Genomic DNA, 12,817 nt, shown 5'->3' on the forward strand with positions numbered 1-12,817 from the left:
CTAAATGGATATGAAAGTGGAATAAGGTGGGAAGGACTGATCTTCCAATATACACTAGCATCTCATTCTTCTAAAGAACTACTACTCTATCTACTTATGTGGCATTTCTTTTCTCCTCTAGAAACATGTTAGTGTTTTGCAGCAGGGACCATATCTAACTACCATATACTCATCAAACAACATGAAATCTGGTCCCCACATTCTAAGCAAAGTGAAAGAGGTTTAGAATGGACCATAATCATAGTACTGAACTTGACTCTCATTATAAAACCATGAGTTATATGTCTAAATAAACAGTTTTAACACCATAATATAATAAAGCCATTATTCTAGTCTTATCTGCAATTACCAAATCTTAACTGCTACCCTAGAAGTAACACCATACTCATTTCTCAGTTACAGGTAGTCTGAAATTACAAGGAAATCACATCACTCTATATTTCAAAAATATAAAGGGAAACTTAATGGAACCTTCTGTTTCTCGTGGATTGTAACCTCTTGAAGGGATCCCACCAAGCCAGCAGCGCCATCAGAAGACCATAACTCAGAGGCTGGCTGCAGCTGGCGAAGCTGAAGGTTCAAAGCATTAGGATGGTGCTTGCAGTGGTCTCGACCAAAAGGAACAAATTCCTGCAAATCCCTGGCTGCAATCATTGTTGCCCTTTCTTCATAGAAGTTCGACATGGGTTCCAAATATCAACATTATTTCTGTATGAATTCAAGCACATTTTGGTCAGCTTCTAGTATCAAAACCAGAATAAAAACATCACAAAAGTTCACAAAGAGTCATTAATCCCCAGATAAGTGTCAAACAATTCTACTACACTGTAGTGTACAAGTAGTTGTAACATCAAAGGTCAGTCCATATCTGACTCTCAGGTGATTACAGTTATCACCACATCTTAGTTGCAGACTGACCAACAGACAGTTACCACTGATGGGAACCACTGGGTTGAGACAAGCCCTTATGTCCCACAACACCAATCCTATGTTTCCTACTATACATTAGTTTCCCCACATTATATATACGAAGTATTTAGACAAGTTGTACTTTATAGTCCCATGACTGCCCGGCTTCTCAACATTTAAGGTCATTTCTGTTCAGATGCTGGAACCTCACCTGAAAAGCACACCTAAAGGATCACTGGCATATTGGAAGGAACAAACAAAAAACAAAAAAACACATTACTTCTAATTCATCCCAAGTTGAACTAATCCTTTCAGTTGACCGATCCACAAAAGACACAGTAAATTGTCAAATGTCACCAGTAGTTTTGACACCCCAACCCACCTAAACATGTAACTACCATCAATTCCAATATTTGGTCCAAACATAGGAAACCAAGGCATGAAAAACTCTGGCCAGAACAGTCATGCTTGTAGCAAATTTAGGAGTCCTAGCTGTTAATTAACATAAGCTACTGCAGTAAAGTTTATTTCTACAGAGATGTGGCTGAGCTGTAGGTGGAACCGTGTCCCTTCACTTCCAAAACATTTCTACATAAAGGACAGCTAGTAAAATTTACACTGTATAATATGGTAGATAAGGTGGATGTCAGTTCTGTCTCCGAGACAACACCTACAATAAACATGGGTCTTGTGGCATCACATTTAAGCTGCAACCATCAAACACAGAACTCAAAACCAACATTTGATGTCAGCACCAGACAGCCTTTAGAGTGTTTGAAACAGCACTCACAATTAAAAAAGTTTAATTCAAGTTGACTTAGATTCTCTCATCTGAGGACTTTTTGGAATCAGTAGGGTTTTTTTTTTTACTGCAATATCTCAAAGCCTCTCTAGTTCCTATGCAGCTCCTCTAAAGCCAAAGTTATTTTGCTGTGAATTAAATGTTATTCCGGACACAATTGTATGTCACAATCAAAACACTTTTATTTTCCTCGAGCTAAAATTCAGACCAGAAAAAACTTGAACTTGGGATATAACTAAAATAATACCTTACAAAACTTACAAGAAAACAACAAAATTCAGCTGGTCTTCCTACAGTTTAGTCAACAGGATAACCAACATTAAAAAACTTTCGAGTCCATCCGACCTTCAGTTGTGCAATTTTGAAATGTTATTCTATCGAAACTTTGAGAGAAAATTACAAAAGTATTATAGAGTTATTTTCACAGTGCAGTATCTTTTGTACTAATTAAGGCAACATATTTAACACTTTTACAATACCTCAAATGTTTTTTACTTATTAGGAGCAACATAAAGAGCTATAGATATAAGTACTGTATTAGACTGATAGGCTATAAACCAAGATACCAGCATTGTTTACTAAAAAAACAAACTACCCCGCCAGAGGTACCCACAAAGCTGCTTCAAGAATAAATCCAAATGAACACTGAAGACACCTTGAGTAGAGGCTCCGCAAAAAGGCAGAATGTCCTCGGTCTCTTTAGGGTTAGGTGAAACCAACAGATCAAGAGCCTGGGCCTCAGAAAAATCCTGTCACAGAGGCAAAGGGCCCATTCAGAAGCGGAGGCCCACATGGGGCACCGCGTTTGGCTCGGGAAGTCAGCCGGGAGGTGCACCGCGGAAAGCCTAGCCCTCAAGCCGGGGCCCCCTTGGCTGTGGCGCGCGCTCAGAGCCCGCCCCTGGGCTCCCAGCCCTCCGGGTCAGAGGGCACGGGTAGGCCTTGGGGCGGGTGAGAGGGCCACGGGACACGCGATGAACCACCGGGCCTGAGCCCGCACCTGTGTAACTCGGGACGCGTCAGGCGCGGCGAGCCCCGGCTACTCCCCGGAGGCGCGGGGGCCGAGGGGGCCCAAGGGTAGCGGCGGGGTCAGTCACGATGACTCCTTAGCCACTGCAGCTTCTCATCCCCTCTCCCTCCCCTAATCCGGAGGAAGAATGGGTAGCAGCTGCGGACACGACTGCTAACGACAGGCAGGCGTGCAGGAGAGCCACTCAGGCGAGATGTTCAAATGGACGCGTCCATCTTGGCTTTCCCGTCCTGCTTCGCGCCGGGGCGGGGCATCCGGGGGCCCGCGGCGCTCTCGCGGCCCTGGCGCCTGCGCAGTTGCGGGAAGGGTGTGCGCAGTTGCGGAAAGAACGCACGCGGTAGAACTTGTTGGGTGCTGCCAGCTTTTTTATCGCCGCCTGGGGTGCCGAAGTAGGACTGCGTCTGCTAGAGTTCGCTCTGGGATAGGACCTTTCTGGCGTCCAGATCTTCTCTAGGTCATGTCAGTACGAGCCTGAACTGCCTCTCCTGTGAATTAGATTTCTTTGGTAATTGCATTCTCGCCTCCTGACCCCCAGATGGGAGAAGGTATGTGCCAATGGGCACATTTGTTAAAATTAATGAACCAGTATCAATACGTTAATAGTAACTGAAATCCATACTTTATCCACATTTCATTAGTTTTTACCTATATGTCCTTTTTCTGTTCCAGGATCCCATTTAGAATACAACATGGCATTCAGTCATCTTGTTTGGGTTTTTTGTTTTGTTTTGTTTTTTAAGGTGAGCGGGGTTTGGGGACCTATCAAATTTTCATCCTTCTTGGTAATTTAGCCTCTTATTGAAATTTCTTTTGGATTTCTCCCTTATAAATAATTTCCACTGCCATCACCCTTGGGTTTTTAAATATTTATATTAGCACTTGAGGGGAGGGTATAGCTCAGTGGTAGACTGCATGGCTAGTATGTACAAGGTCCAGGGTTCAATCCGCAGTACCTCCATGAAAATTAATAAACTTGATTACCTCCCCCCACCAAGAGTAAATAAATAAAAACTTTTTAAAATTATTTATATTAGCACCTTAAGTACTACTCTGCTTTGTTCTACTTACTCATTTCCTTCTTGGCCTCTGGGTTCAGACCTTCTGAAGGTTAGGAAGAAGCCTGGGGAGCCTTCCTTTTACAGAACATTAGCCGTGTTTTAGACAATTTCTACAGGCACTCCTATTTTGTATTTCCTACCTTCCTAAGAGATCTTCCTACCCAATCCTTCCCTCTTCCTTTATGTCCTGTGAAGAGTGGACAGTTCTGTTCTTCCGGAATATGAATTTAATCTTTCTTCTCCTACTCCCCTAATCCACTTTGAACATCAGATTCTGTGTCTGGATATTCTATTTCTGTCAAAGTTTCTGTCTCATTTCTCCTGTCTGCCCCAGGTAGGACACTCTCTTTTGGGTCCTCTAACACATTATGTTTCCCTCCCTTTCCCACTTAGAAATGACTTCTCTGCTTTTAAGTTCTGCTTTCTCCCTGCAGTAGCTTTCCTGTAACCCACGTTAATCTCTGTCTTCAACTCATTTTGCACTGACTGTCTGTGCTACACACTACTGTTACTCACTGCACTCTACTGTCCTGGTCTCAAAGAGTTCAATAGTTAGCATGTCATTTTATCAGAATACAATGACGGGGTGAGGTGGGTGGGTATTTCTCAGCTGTAGAGCACATGCCTAGCATGCACAAGGTCCTGGGTTCAATCCCCAGTACCTCTGTTAAAAATAAATAAATATCTAATTACCTCCTCCTCCCCCCTAAAAAAAGAATACAATGACAAAGAAAAATGCCCCATATGATACCACGTTTGTGGAATCTAAAAAAAGAAAAAACTCATCTACAAAATGAACTCATCTACAAAACAGAAACAGACTTGCATACATAGTAAACAATCTTATGGTTACAGGGGAAAGGAGGTGGGAGGGGATAAATCTGGGAGTCTGAGATTTGCAAATATTAACTGTTATATATATTAAAAATAGATTAAAAGAACAAACTTGTGTATAACACAGGGAGCTATATTCAATGTCTTGTAATAACCTTTAAAGAAAAAGAATATGAAAACAAATATATGTTAAAAAAGATATGATGAGAGTTGGTTTACTATTCTTCTGTCCTCTAATTGTTTTGAGCATATGTCTTACCTCTCCAGCAAGATAGCAAATTCATTTCAAGAAAGGTACTGTCTCAGAAGCTCTTGTATCTCTTAACTTCTAATAAAATTTCAGGTATTTGATTGTAACTTTTAATTCTTCCCTTCCTCATTTACACTGGTTGGCAAACAACAAAATATTTAGTAAAATTAGCTTAACAAGATGATTTTTTTTGATGGCAGGACTGGTGAATTATTATTTTTTTCTCCCAGTTTTATTGAGATATAATTAACAAATAGTGCTGTAAATGTAAGTTGTACAACATACTGATTTGCCTTACATGCATCATGAAATGATTATCACAGTAAGTTAAGTGAATAGCCATCATCTCATGTAGATACAAAATTAAAGAAATAGGAAAAAAATTTTCCTTGTGATGAGAACTCAAGATTTACTCTCAACAACTTTCATATGTAACAGCAGTGTTAATTATGTCTGTCGTGTTGTACATTACATGTCGAATACTCTTGTTATTTTTGGTAGCCTTGACAGTTTTGAGGAATACTCGTCAGGAATTTTGTAGAATGGTCCTCAAATGGAATATGTCTGATGTTATTTCCTCATGACCTGACAGGGGATATGTATTTGAGGAGGACTAAAGAGATAAAGGGCCACTTTCGTCACTTCCTATCAAGGGTACATACTAATCACATGACTTACGGGTGTTGATGTTAGCTTGGTCACCTGGCTAAGATACTGTTCATGAGGTTTCTCTAAAGTTACTTTGCCCACATTTCCATACTATACTCTCTGGGAGGAAGACAATGTGTGCAGCCCTCATTTAAGGAGTGAGGCCAATTGACTGTTTATTTACAAAGTTGCAAAAGCAATTCAGTGGAGGAAAGATCATCTTTTTGACAGTTAGTGCTGGAAAACTTGGATATCCATATGCAAAGAAACAAAAGAAAAAAAAAAAGAAAGAATTTTTATCTATACCTCACATTATTAACTCCAAAGGAGTCAAAGACCTAAATGTAAAATTAAAACTATAAAACACTTAGAAGAAAAGATATATTTAAATCTTTGTTACCTTGGATTAGACAGTAATACCTTAGATATGGCACCTAAAGCTCAAGTAACCAAAAAAAATTGATAAATTAGACTCTATAAAAATTTTAGGATTTTGTGTTTCAAAGGATATTATCAAGAAAGTGCAAAGACAATCCACAGAAATGTTTGCAAGTCAGATATCTAATAAGGCTCTATCATCCAGAATATATAAAGAATTCGTACAACTCACCATAAAACAGCAAATAACTCAGTTTAAAAATGGGTGCAGGAACCTGAAAACATTAATTCGGAAGAATACGTATGCCCCTCTGTTCATTGAAGCATTCGTTAATAAAGCTCTTGTCGTACTTAATAAGAGCTTCGTCTTGATCACAGTTGTAAATTGATTTATCCAATTACTACCTGGTAGAAAGGACAGATTCTTATTGAAACTATGCAGAACAAATTTTATGGTTATGAAAAAAGAGAACTGGGTAAGACATTTTGTTTAATATTTAACCAATGTTACCATTACTCTGAGTGATTTTGTAGTTAAGGCTAATAAATATACATCATTAATCATAACAGGGTCATTTATTATGTTTTCCTTTCCTTATTAGCTCATAATCTATATTGCAATCTTTTATGAGCTTACTTCTTCTGAATTCTGAGGGGTCAGCTGGTGCAAGATAAGTATTTTTAAATGTCTCATTACAGTTTGAACAGGTACAACAGTAAAATTGATGCCTAGAGATAAAGGAAAAAATACTTTTGGTATGCTCATTAGAAATAGACTATTATCCATAATTAAATCAAAGTAGGTTTTGTGGCTCCTGAATTAAGCAGTGTACTTTCATGCACCTGTCTGCTTCTGGACTTAAGTGTCTGCAGTCCTACCTCAGTCCTTAAGTATAAGTTGACAGCAGTCTGTGTTGGCAATGGCAGCTTAATCTGGAAAACCTGGATCTATGGTACAGTCCTCAACTGTGGCTCTTCTGATGTTTCTCCCAGAAGACCAATTACTCTCAGGCAAGCCAGGACCCTAGTTAACAGCTAGATTAACTCCAGCTACTTTGTTCGGCACCCTTTGTTGTACGTAGTACTTGTCCAGGCAGATTGCGGCTCGAGTTAGGGGCATGGCTTTTCAGATTTAATAACACTTTATTGTTGCATGTGGAGCTCTCCTTCACATCTTGAACTGATTCATGTGAATATTTGGGAGACCTCCCTAACTTTGTGGGGGAGAAAAGAGAGAGAAAGCCATGTTCTCCAAACTCTAGATTTCTCAGAAAGACCAGAAGCCCAGAAGAATGCAGAAACAATTGTTCCCTCACCATCCCACTTTTCGGCTTCTTCATTCAGTTGTTATCCAAACCAGGTAAAACCCCCTTAAAAATGTGAACCCATTCGTCCTCAATATCTAAAACCAGTTAAAAATATTTCCGTCAAAAAAAGTCTCTTTAAAAGGGCTCTAAAAATATTTCCCTCAATCTTTCTATATACATTTTCTTCCCTTATCAAAGGATTCAGAAAGATCCGTGTGCCTGCAATAGATTTTGCTAGATGATTCACACAATAATAAGCTTTTGTGATCTATCTGTCCCCACAAACTGAGTGACAGATATAGAAAAAAATAACAAACAAGCCATTGTAAACGATGGATTTTTATACCTTATTTTTGTGAAGAAGTGAGAAAGCTTTTACCCCCCTCTCTAAAATTTCACACATACAAAAAGAACTGCAAGCTTAGGTTATACAACGTCAGCTATAGGTCAAAAGGAAGCAAAGAACTGAAAAACTCACGAGTCCAGCATTCGAGCAAATACATATGCCCACATACATTTTTTTTTCCACAGAATTGGACCTCTAGAGGCAAAGCAAACAAGCCAAACAGCATAGAGAATGTCAGGAGATAACAGAGTATCCAAGACAATGAGACAGTCAAAAATTGTTATCAATCAGCTTTTCTATCATCTACCACCTGGCACATCACCAGATAGTCAGCCACTACCGAGAAACTACAAGAACCAGACCTGTGTAATTTCAGTATGTTATTCAGCAAATGGAATCTCTTGTATTTACCATCTCCATTCCCCCAAAAAACTATAAGAACTAGAAATGTCTTATTTCCAGAATGGTTTGGGGGCTCTTTTACATGTACCATCTCAATTCCCCTGGAACTTACAGAGGCAAAATATATAGACTACTAGTATTTTGTTCCAGAAGCTAAATGGAGTTGCTTGCATGCAAGCATCAGTTCAGTTTCCCATTAAATTGCAAAACCTAGGTCTCTGTGCTTCTGGTATGTTCTTTACACACACACACACACACACACAACCACTCACACATACGTACATTGCAAATATGTGAGCTGGGTAATTTTCAATCTACTATCCAGCACATGGAATGGGGTATCTTACATGTTTCATTATCATCTGCCAACAAATTCAAGAACTGGGCACTTGGCCTCTGGTATGTAGGTCAGTATGCTGAATTCTGTCACAGCTACTCAATTATGCTGTTACAGTGCAAAAGCAGCCCTAGATGATACACAATGAATGGCTATGTTCCAACAACACTTATCTGCAAACACAGGCAATAGGCCCACAGGCTGTCTGTCATTTGCTGACCACTGTTTTAGTTGATTCCAGGCCCAAGCCATGGAGCCGAACATCCTAGCAGAGAAGGAAGAGGAAAGACAATCTTCCTTGTGCCCCGTCCAGATCTCTCACCCCAGAATCTGGGAATCTAATTAAATGGCTATTGTTGACCTATGCTGTGTTTTGGGTGGCATATCACACAGCAGTAGGTAACAAGACAGTTTTATATATAGCAGGTGGGGCTCACCAAGAACGTGAAACTTAGCAAGGACTTGAAGAAGGAGGCTTAACCAAGAGGGGTTGAGTCTGGGGGAAGAGCATTCCAGGCAGAGGGAACAGTCAATGCAAAACCCCGCGGTGGGAGAGAGCCTGGTGTATACCGGCAGCAGCGGGGACATGGCAGGAGAACAAAGGCTCCACTGAGATGCCCTGGCGACCTTGCACATCTCCACATAGGCCTGCAGGGGGCGCCTGACCAGTCCTGCCCAGATCTTGGCAGACGCCCTACAGTGATTGTTCCTGGGGCAGAGGCGGTGAGCAGCTACTGGAGGCAGTCATCTCCCCATTTTGAGGGAGAGGGCTGCAAGCCTGTTTCTCTTCCTCCTCCATACTTTCAGCTGAGCACGGAACTTTCCACCCTCTTCCCTCCGTGCCTCTTCTGGCCCCAAGGACACAGCAGCAGGCTCCTGTGAGGGTCTGTGAAAGTGGCTGTACTTTAGAGTTGCCTGCTCAGCGGCAAAGCCACCCACTGCTCATGTCCGTTCATCTGGCCCCTCGGGCTCGGTGTCATCCTGTGGGACGCCAGGAGCTGACACCATGCTGATTTTGCTGTTGCTGTCGGTGTAAATAACCGATTCAAATCCATTTGGGTTGGTTGTCTCTTTACAGCCAAATCTACCAGCTAGCCTAGGGGTCAGGGACTGCTGGACCAGAACCAGCATATACGGAAGTGCAGTAAGGAGATGAGGTCAGAGGGGAAAGGGGACCAGGTCATGTAGGACCTTGAGGCCACAGACAGGACTTTGGTTCTTATGCAGAAAGCAGGAACCACTGTAGAGCTTTGAGCAGAGGAATGGCACGATCTGGCTCATGTTGTCAAAGAATCACACTGAAGTACATTAAAAGTATTTCCCTTAAAATATGTATATAAGTGTAAGTTATTGTTGCGATTATTAGTAAAAGTGTCTGACATTTTTATGGTGAACTTTCCCTGCGGCTGCCCTCTTGGCTCCTCCACACTTCATCGTAGCGGGGCTGCCTCTTTCCATTCAGGCTCTGCGCTTTTTCGTTGACGTTCATCTCCCTCCCTCCATGAACTGACTCCACACGGGGGCACAACCAAGAGCTCTTCCCCAGGGGCCGCTCCCCAGGAGGCGGTGAGCTCCTCGACGCCCGGCCTGAGCCTCACACCTTTGGCCTGGCATCCAGGGGTCGCTCAGCCGAGAGCAGATGGAGGTGGCGCTCAGCAGGGAGCGCTGCCACGGTGGCCTTGGACATTGGGAGCGCTGCTGCCTGGGTTTTCTGCGCGCGCTAAGCCTGGATTGCGGGATCGCCGCAGCCCCCAAGCCTCAGGCTCCTCACTTTAGGTCCGGAGGCTGCCTGCGGCGCCCTCCGCTCCTCCCCATCCTATCCTCCTCCCTCCGTCCCTCCCACCTGCACGTGTTGGACGTCGGGACTGCCCAGCAGTCCGGGCCCCTTTCTCCTCCGCACCTCCAGCAGCCCCTCCCCTTTGTGGTCTCCACCTCCCTCCCCTCCCTTTCCCGCCCCCCGCCCATCCCGGTCCGCCCAGGCTCAGCCCGTGGCCCGCCCCTCCCCGCCCCTCAAGTCCAGCCCTGTCCCCCTCCTCCCCCTCCGCGGCCCTCCTCTCCCGGCCGCCTTCCCGCCCCTCCGCACCCCAACTGGCTCAGGTCCGCTCGGACTCGGCCCCCGGCCCGCCCCCTCCAGTCCTTGGCGCCTCCCGCGGCGGCTCGGCTCCGCCACTTCGGCGCTGGCTGCCCGGGCCACCGGGACTGGGCTGCTTCGCTGGCGCGCTTGGCCGGCGACGCGGCAGGTTCGGGACGTCCATCTGTCCGTCGGTCCGGAGAGAATTTCCAGATGCGAAGCCCCGGGATGGGGCGGGCCGTGCTGCCGCTTCTGCCGTGGCTCTTCCTCCCCGCGCTCTGGAGGGGAGGTGAGTGCGCGGGGCCGGGGGCAGGGGCTGGGGGCTCGCCGCCCGGAGTTCGGGGGAGGGAGCGCGCGGGCTGCCCGGCTGCCCGGCAAGTTTGCAAACACCTTCCCCAGCCCCAGCGCTCCTGGGTGCTAGGACTCAGGAGCTTCCAGCCACCCGCTGTGCTGGCACGCAGGCGGTGTCGTGGACGCGCGTCCTGGTGGAGCCGGAGAGGAGTGGGCACCGGGGCCTCCCCTTAACCGCCAGGGAGGGACTCGAGCTCGGCCGGGCGCGCTGCAAGTCCTGAAGTTTTCCGCTGACGGGAACGCTGGTCGCAGGTCAGGTGGGGAACGCGCTGGAAACTTTTCGCTGGACGTGGTTGCCTGGCTGGACCCTGGCTCTGGCGGGAGTTCTGGGAGCCGCAGATCCGATCTCTCGGGGGACAGACACTCGGAGACCAGCAGGCTGCGGGAGTTGGGGTCACAGTCCGGGTGCGGCGATCCACCAAGGCCGGAGTGGGAGGAGTAGAGACGGGCGCCCCTGCTGCCCCCACGGGGGCCTTATGGGCAATATTAGCAGGGACATCCTGTGCGTGTAGGGGCCCCAGAAAAGGGGGAAGCATTCTTTTCACCCCTATTATTGCTGAACAGAATTTAATGTGCTTGGACAGCATCTAGGTTTATCCCGATTCTGCCAGACATTCCATGATGAGATACTGGATTGGTGAGTGCAGGCAGGGTAAGGCTGGTTCCTTTCTGCATCAGACCTTTGTTTGGAGAGTAAGTGATTAACAGGTTAGAGGTTTAATCGCGGGTGCATTTCTTCAGTAAGCTAGAAGAAACTTAATCAGGCTTTAGCAAAAGGAAAAAGAAAGGGGGAAAAAAGTAATACTGAATTAACACATCTCAGGCATTTTTCCTTAGCTAAAAGGTTTAGCTTTCATCTTTTATAGTCAAAGATACTTTTTAAAGAATACCTGGAAAGTTCAATTTATAGGTAAGCCATTTACTTCACATTTTTTCCTTTGAGGTTTTCATTGGAAAGCTCAGTTGCGCAAATAAATTCTTAAGCAGTGCACCGTCTTGTTGCACATTAAATTATATATGCAATTTATACTTTGGGGCAACATAGCAATTTGAAGCAAGCATCCAAAGCCTAAACCAAGCAAAGAACGAAAACAATTCTGTTCTTTACCCCCACCCCAGCCCTCCACCAAACCCTCAAAAATTCCTCAGCGTTTCTGCCAGATCCATTTTTCATAATCTGCTGCAAATCTGTTTTATTTTGCTGCTAGAGAAGGCTGGCCATAAGTAGGCCTGGAGGTAGTGATTGTGGTGAAAATGAGGGGAAATGTAATAGAAACAGTAATTTGGGTATATGTAAGATTTTTTAAATGGTGTGTCTTTCTTTTTCTAATTTTTAAAAAAAAGCTGTAATAAAGAAGTTTTGTAGCTGATAATCAGTTTAGTCAGATAATCATGAAAGGTCTGTTAAAACCCACCCAGCTGGAAGAATGACAAGTTTCTCCAATTTTCCTTCTCCTCCCATTGGCATTTTATCTTGAATTTACCTGTGAGATGTCTGACAGTGTCACATTTTACCTTATGAATAGCACCAAGAATGGGATCTTCGCTGGCAGAAATCAGAGCAGAAGTGCTGCAGGAAGAGGTTAAAAATGAGAATTAGACTCTTCATCTAGTTTTAAGATTTTCATATTGTGTGTTGTGGGTCCATGTAGTCTGCTCACCAGGCAGCAGTGGGAAGAGAGACAGGCTGTGAATGTGTGTGTAGACTCAACACTGCGGATGAATGGACAAATCATTACAATTTCTGCCCCACTTTAACCCAGGAATCCTCCGTTTACCCTCATCCCTCCACCCCAACTCCATACACACAAACGTCGTCCCACAAAGACACACACACATACAGACACACTAGGAACTGAAACTGCTGAGCCAGGGGCATTACGGGGTTCTCCAATCCTTCCTTTCTGTTCTGTCTCTGATGGGGGTGCCAGTGAGCAACAAATCAGGCAAAGAGTTAGTTGCCAGAAGAGGGGAAATATAGAAATGGATAAAAGTGAATGCATTACGAAGACCTAGCCAATGATGAGGCTGTGGTGCAGCTAAACTAAAACCTTAGGACAAATCGGGCCTTTAAACCTCTTCAGTGTAAGCATTTCT

At 44.4% G+C, this 12,817-nt stretch overlaps 2 protein-coding genes across 17 annotated transcripts in view; one reads left to right on the forward strand and one right to left on the reverse strand.

Moving 5' to 3' along the window:
- Positions 1–2,971, reverse strand: part of ANAPC1 (anaphase promoting complex subunit 1) — a 394,152-nt gene extending 391,181 nt beyond the window's left edge. For 13 of the 15 annotated variants that reach the window (XR_012502944.1, XR_012502949.1, XR_012502945.1 and 10 more), the window contains exons 1-2: positions 2,709–2,971; positions 472–708 (exon numbers count right to left, since the gene is read on the reverse strand). Coding sequence is in view for 4 of the 15 variants with exons in the window: in XM_074354503.1 (XP_074210604.1) it covers positions 472–684 (213 nt within the window). In the remaining 11 variants the exon portion in view is untranslated. Of the gene's footprint in view, positions 1–471; positions 709–1,972; positions 2,307–2,366; positions 2,461–2,708 lie in introns of those variants that run through there. The other 2 variants (XM_074354500.1, XM_074354501.1) reach the window with 2 other exon arrangements.
- Positions 2,972–10,348: 7,377 nt separating this feature from the next.
- MERTK (MER proto-oncogene, tyrosine kinase) overlaps positions 10,349–12,817 on the forward strand; it is an 89,547-nt gene continuing 87,078 nt past the window's right edge. The window contains exon 1 of one of the 2 annotated variants that reach the window (XM_074354786.1): positions 10,349–10,658. In XM_074354786.1, coding sequence (XP_074210887.1) covers positions 10,583–10,658 — 76 coding nt within the window. In that variant the 5' untranslated portion in view covers positions 10,349–10,582. The remainder of the gene's footprint in view (positions 10,659–12,817) is intronic. The other variant, XM_074354785.1, reaches the window with a different exon arrangement.

This window comes from Camelus bactrianus, chromosome 28 (genome assembly GCF_048773025.1).
Source record: "Camelus bactrianus isolate YW-2024 breed Bactrian camel chromosome 28, ASM4877302v1, whole genome shotgun sequence".
In the NCBI taxonomy this organism is placed as follows: domain Eukaryota; kingdom Metazoa; phylum Chordata; class Mammalia; order Artiodactyla; family Camelidae; genus Camelus; species Camelus bactrianus.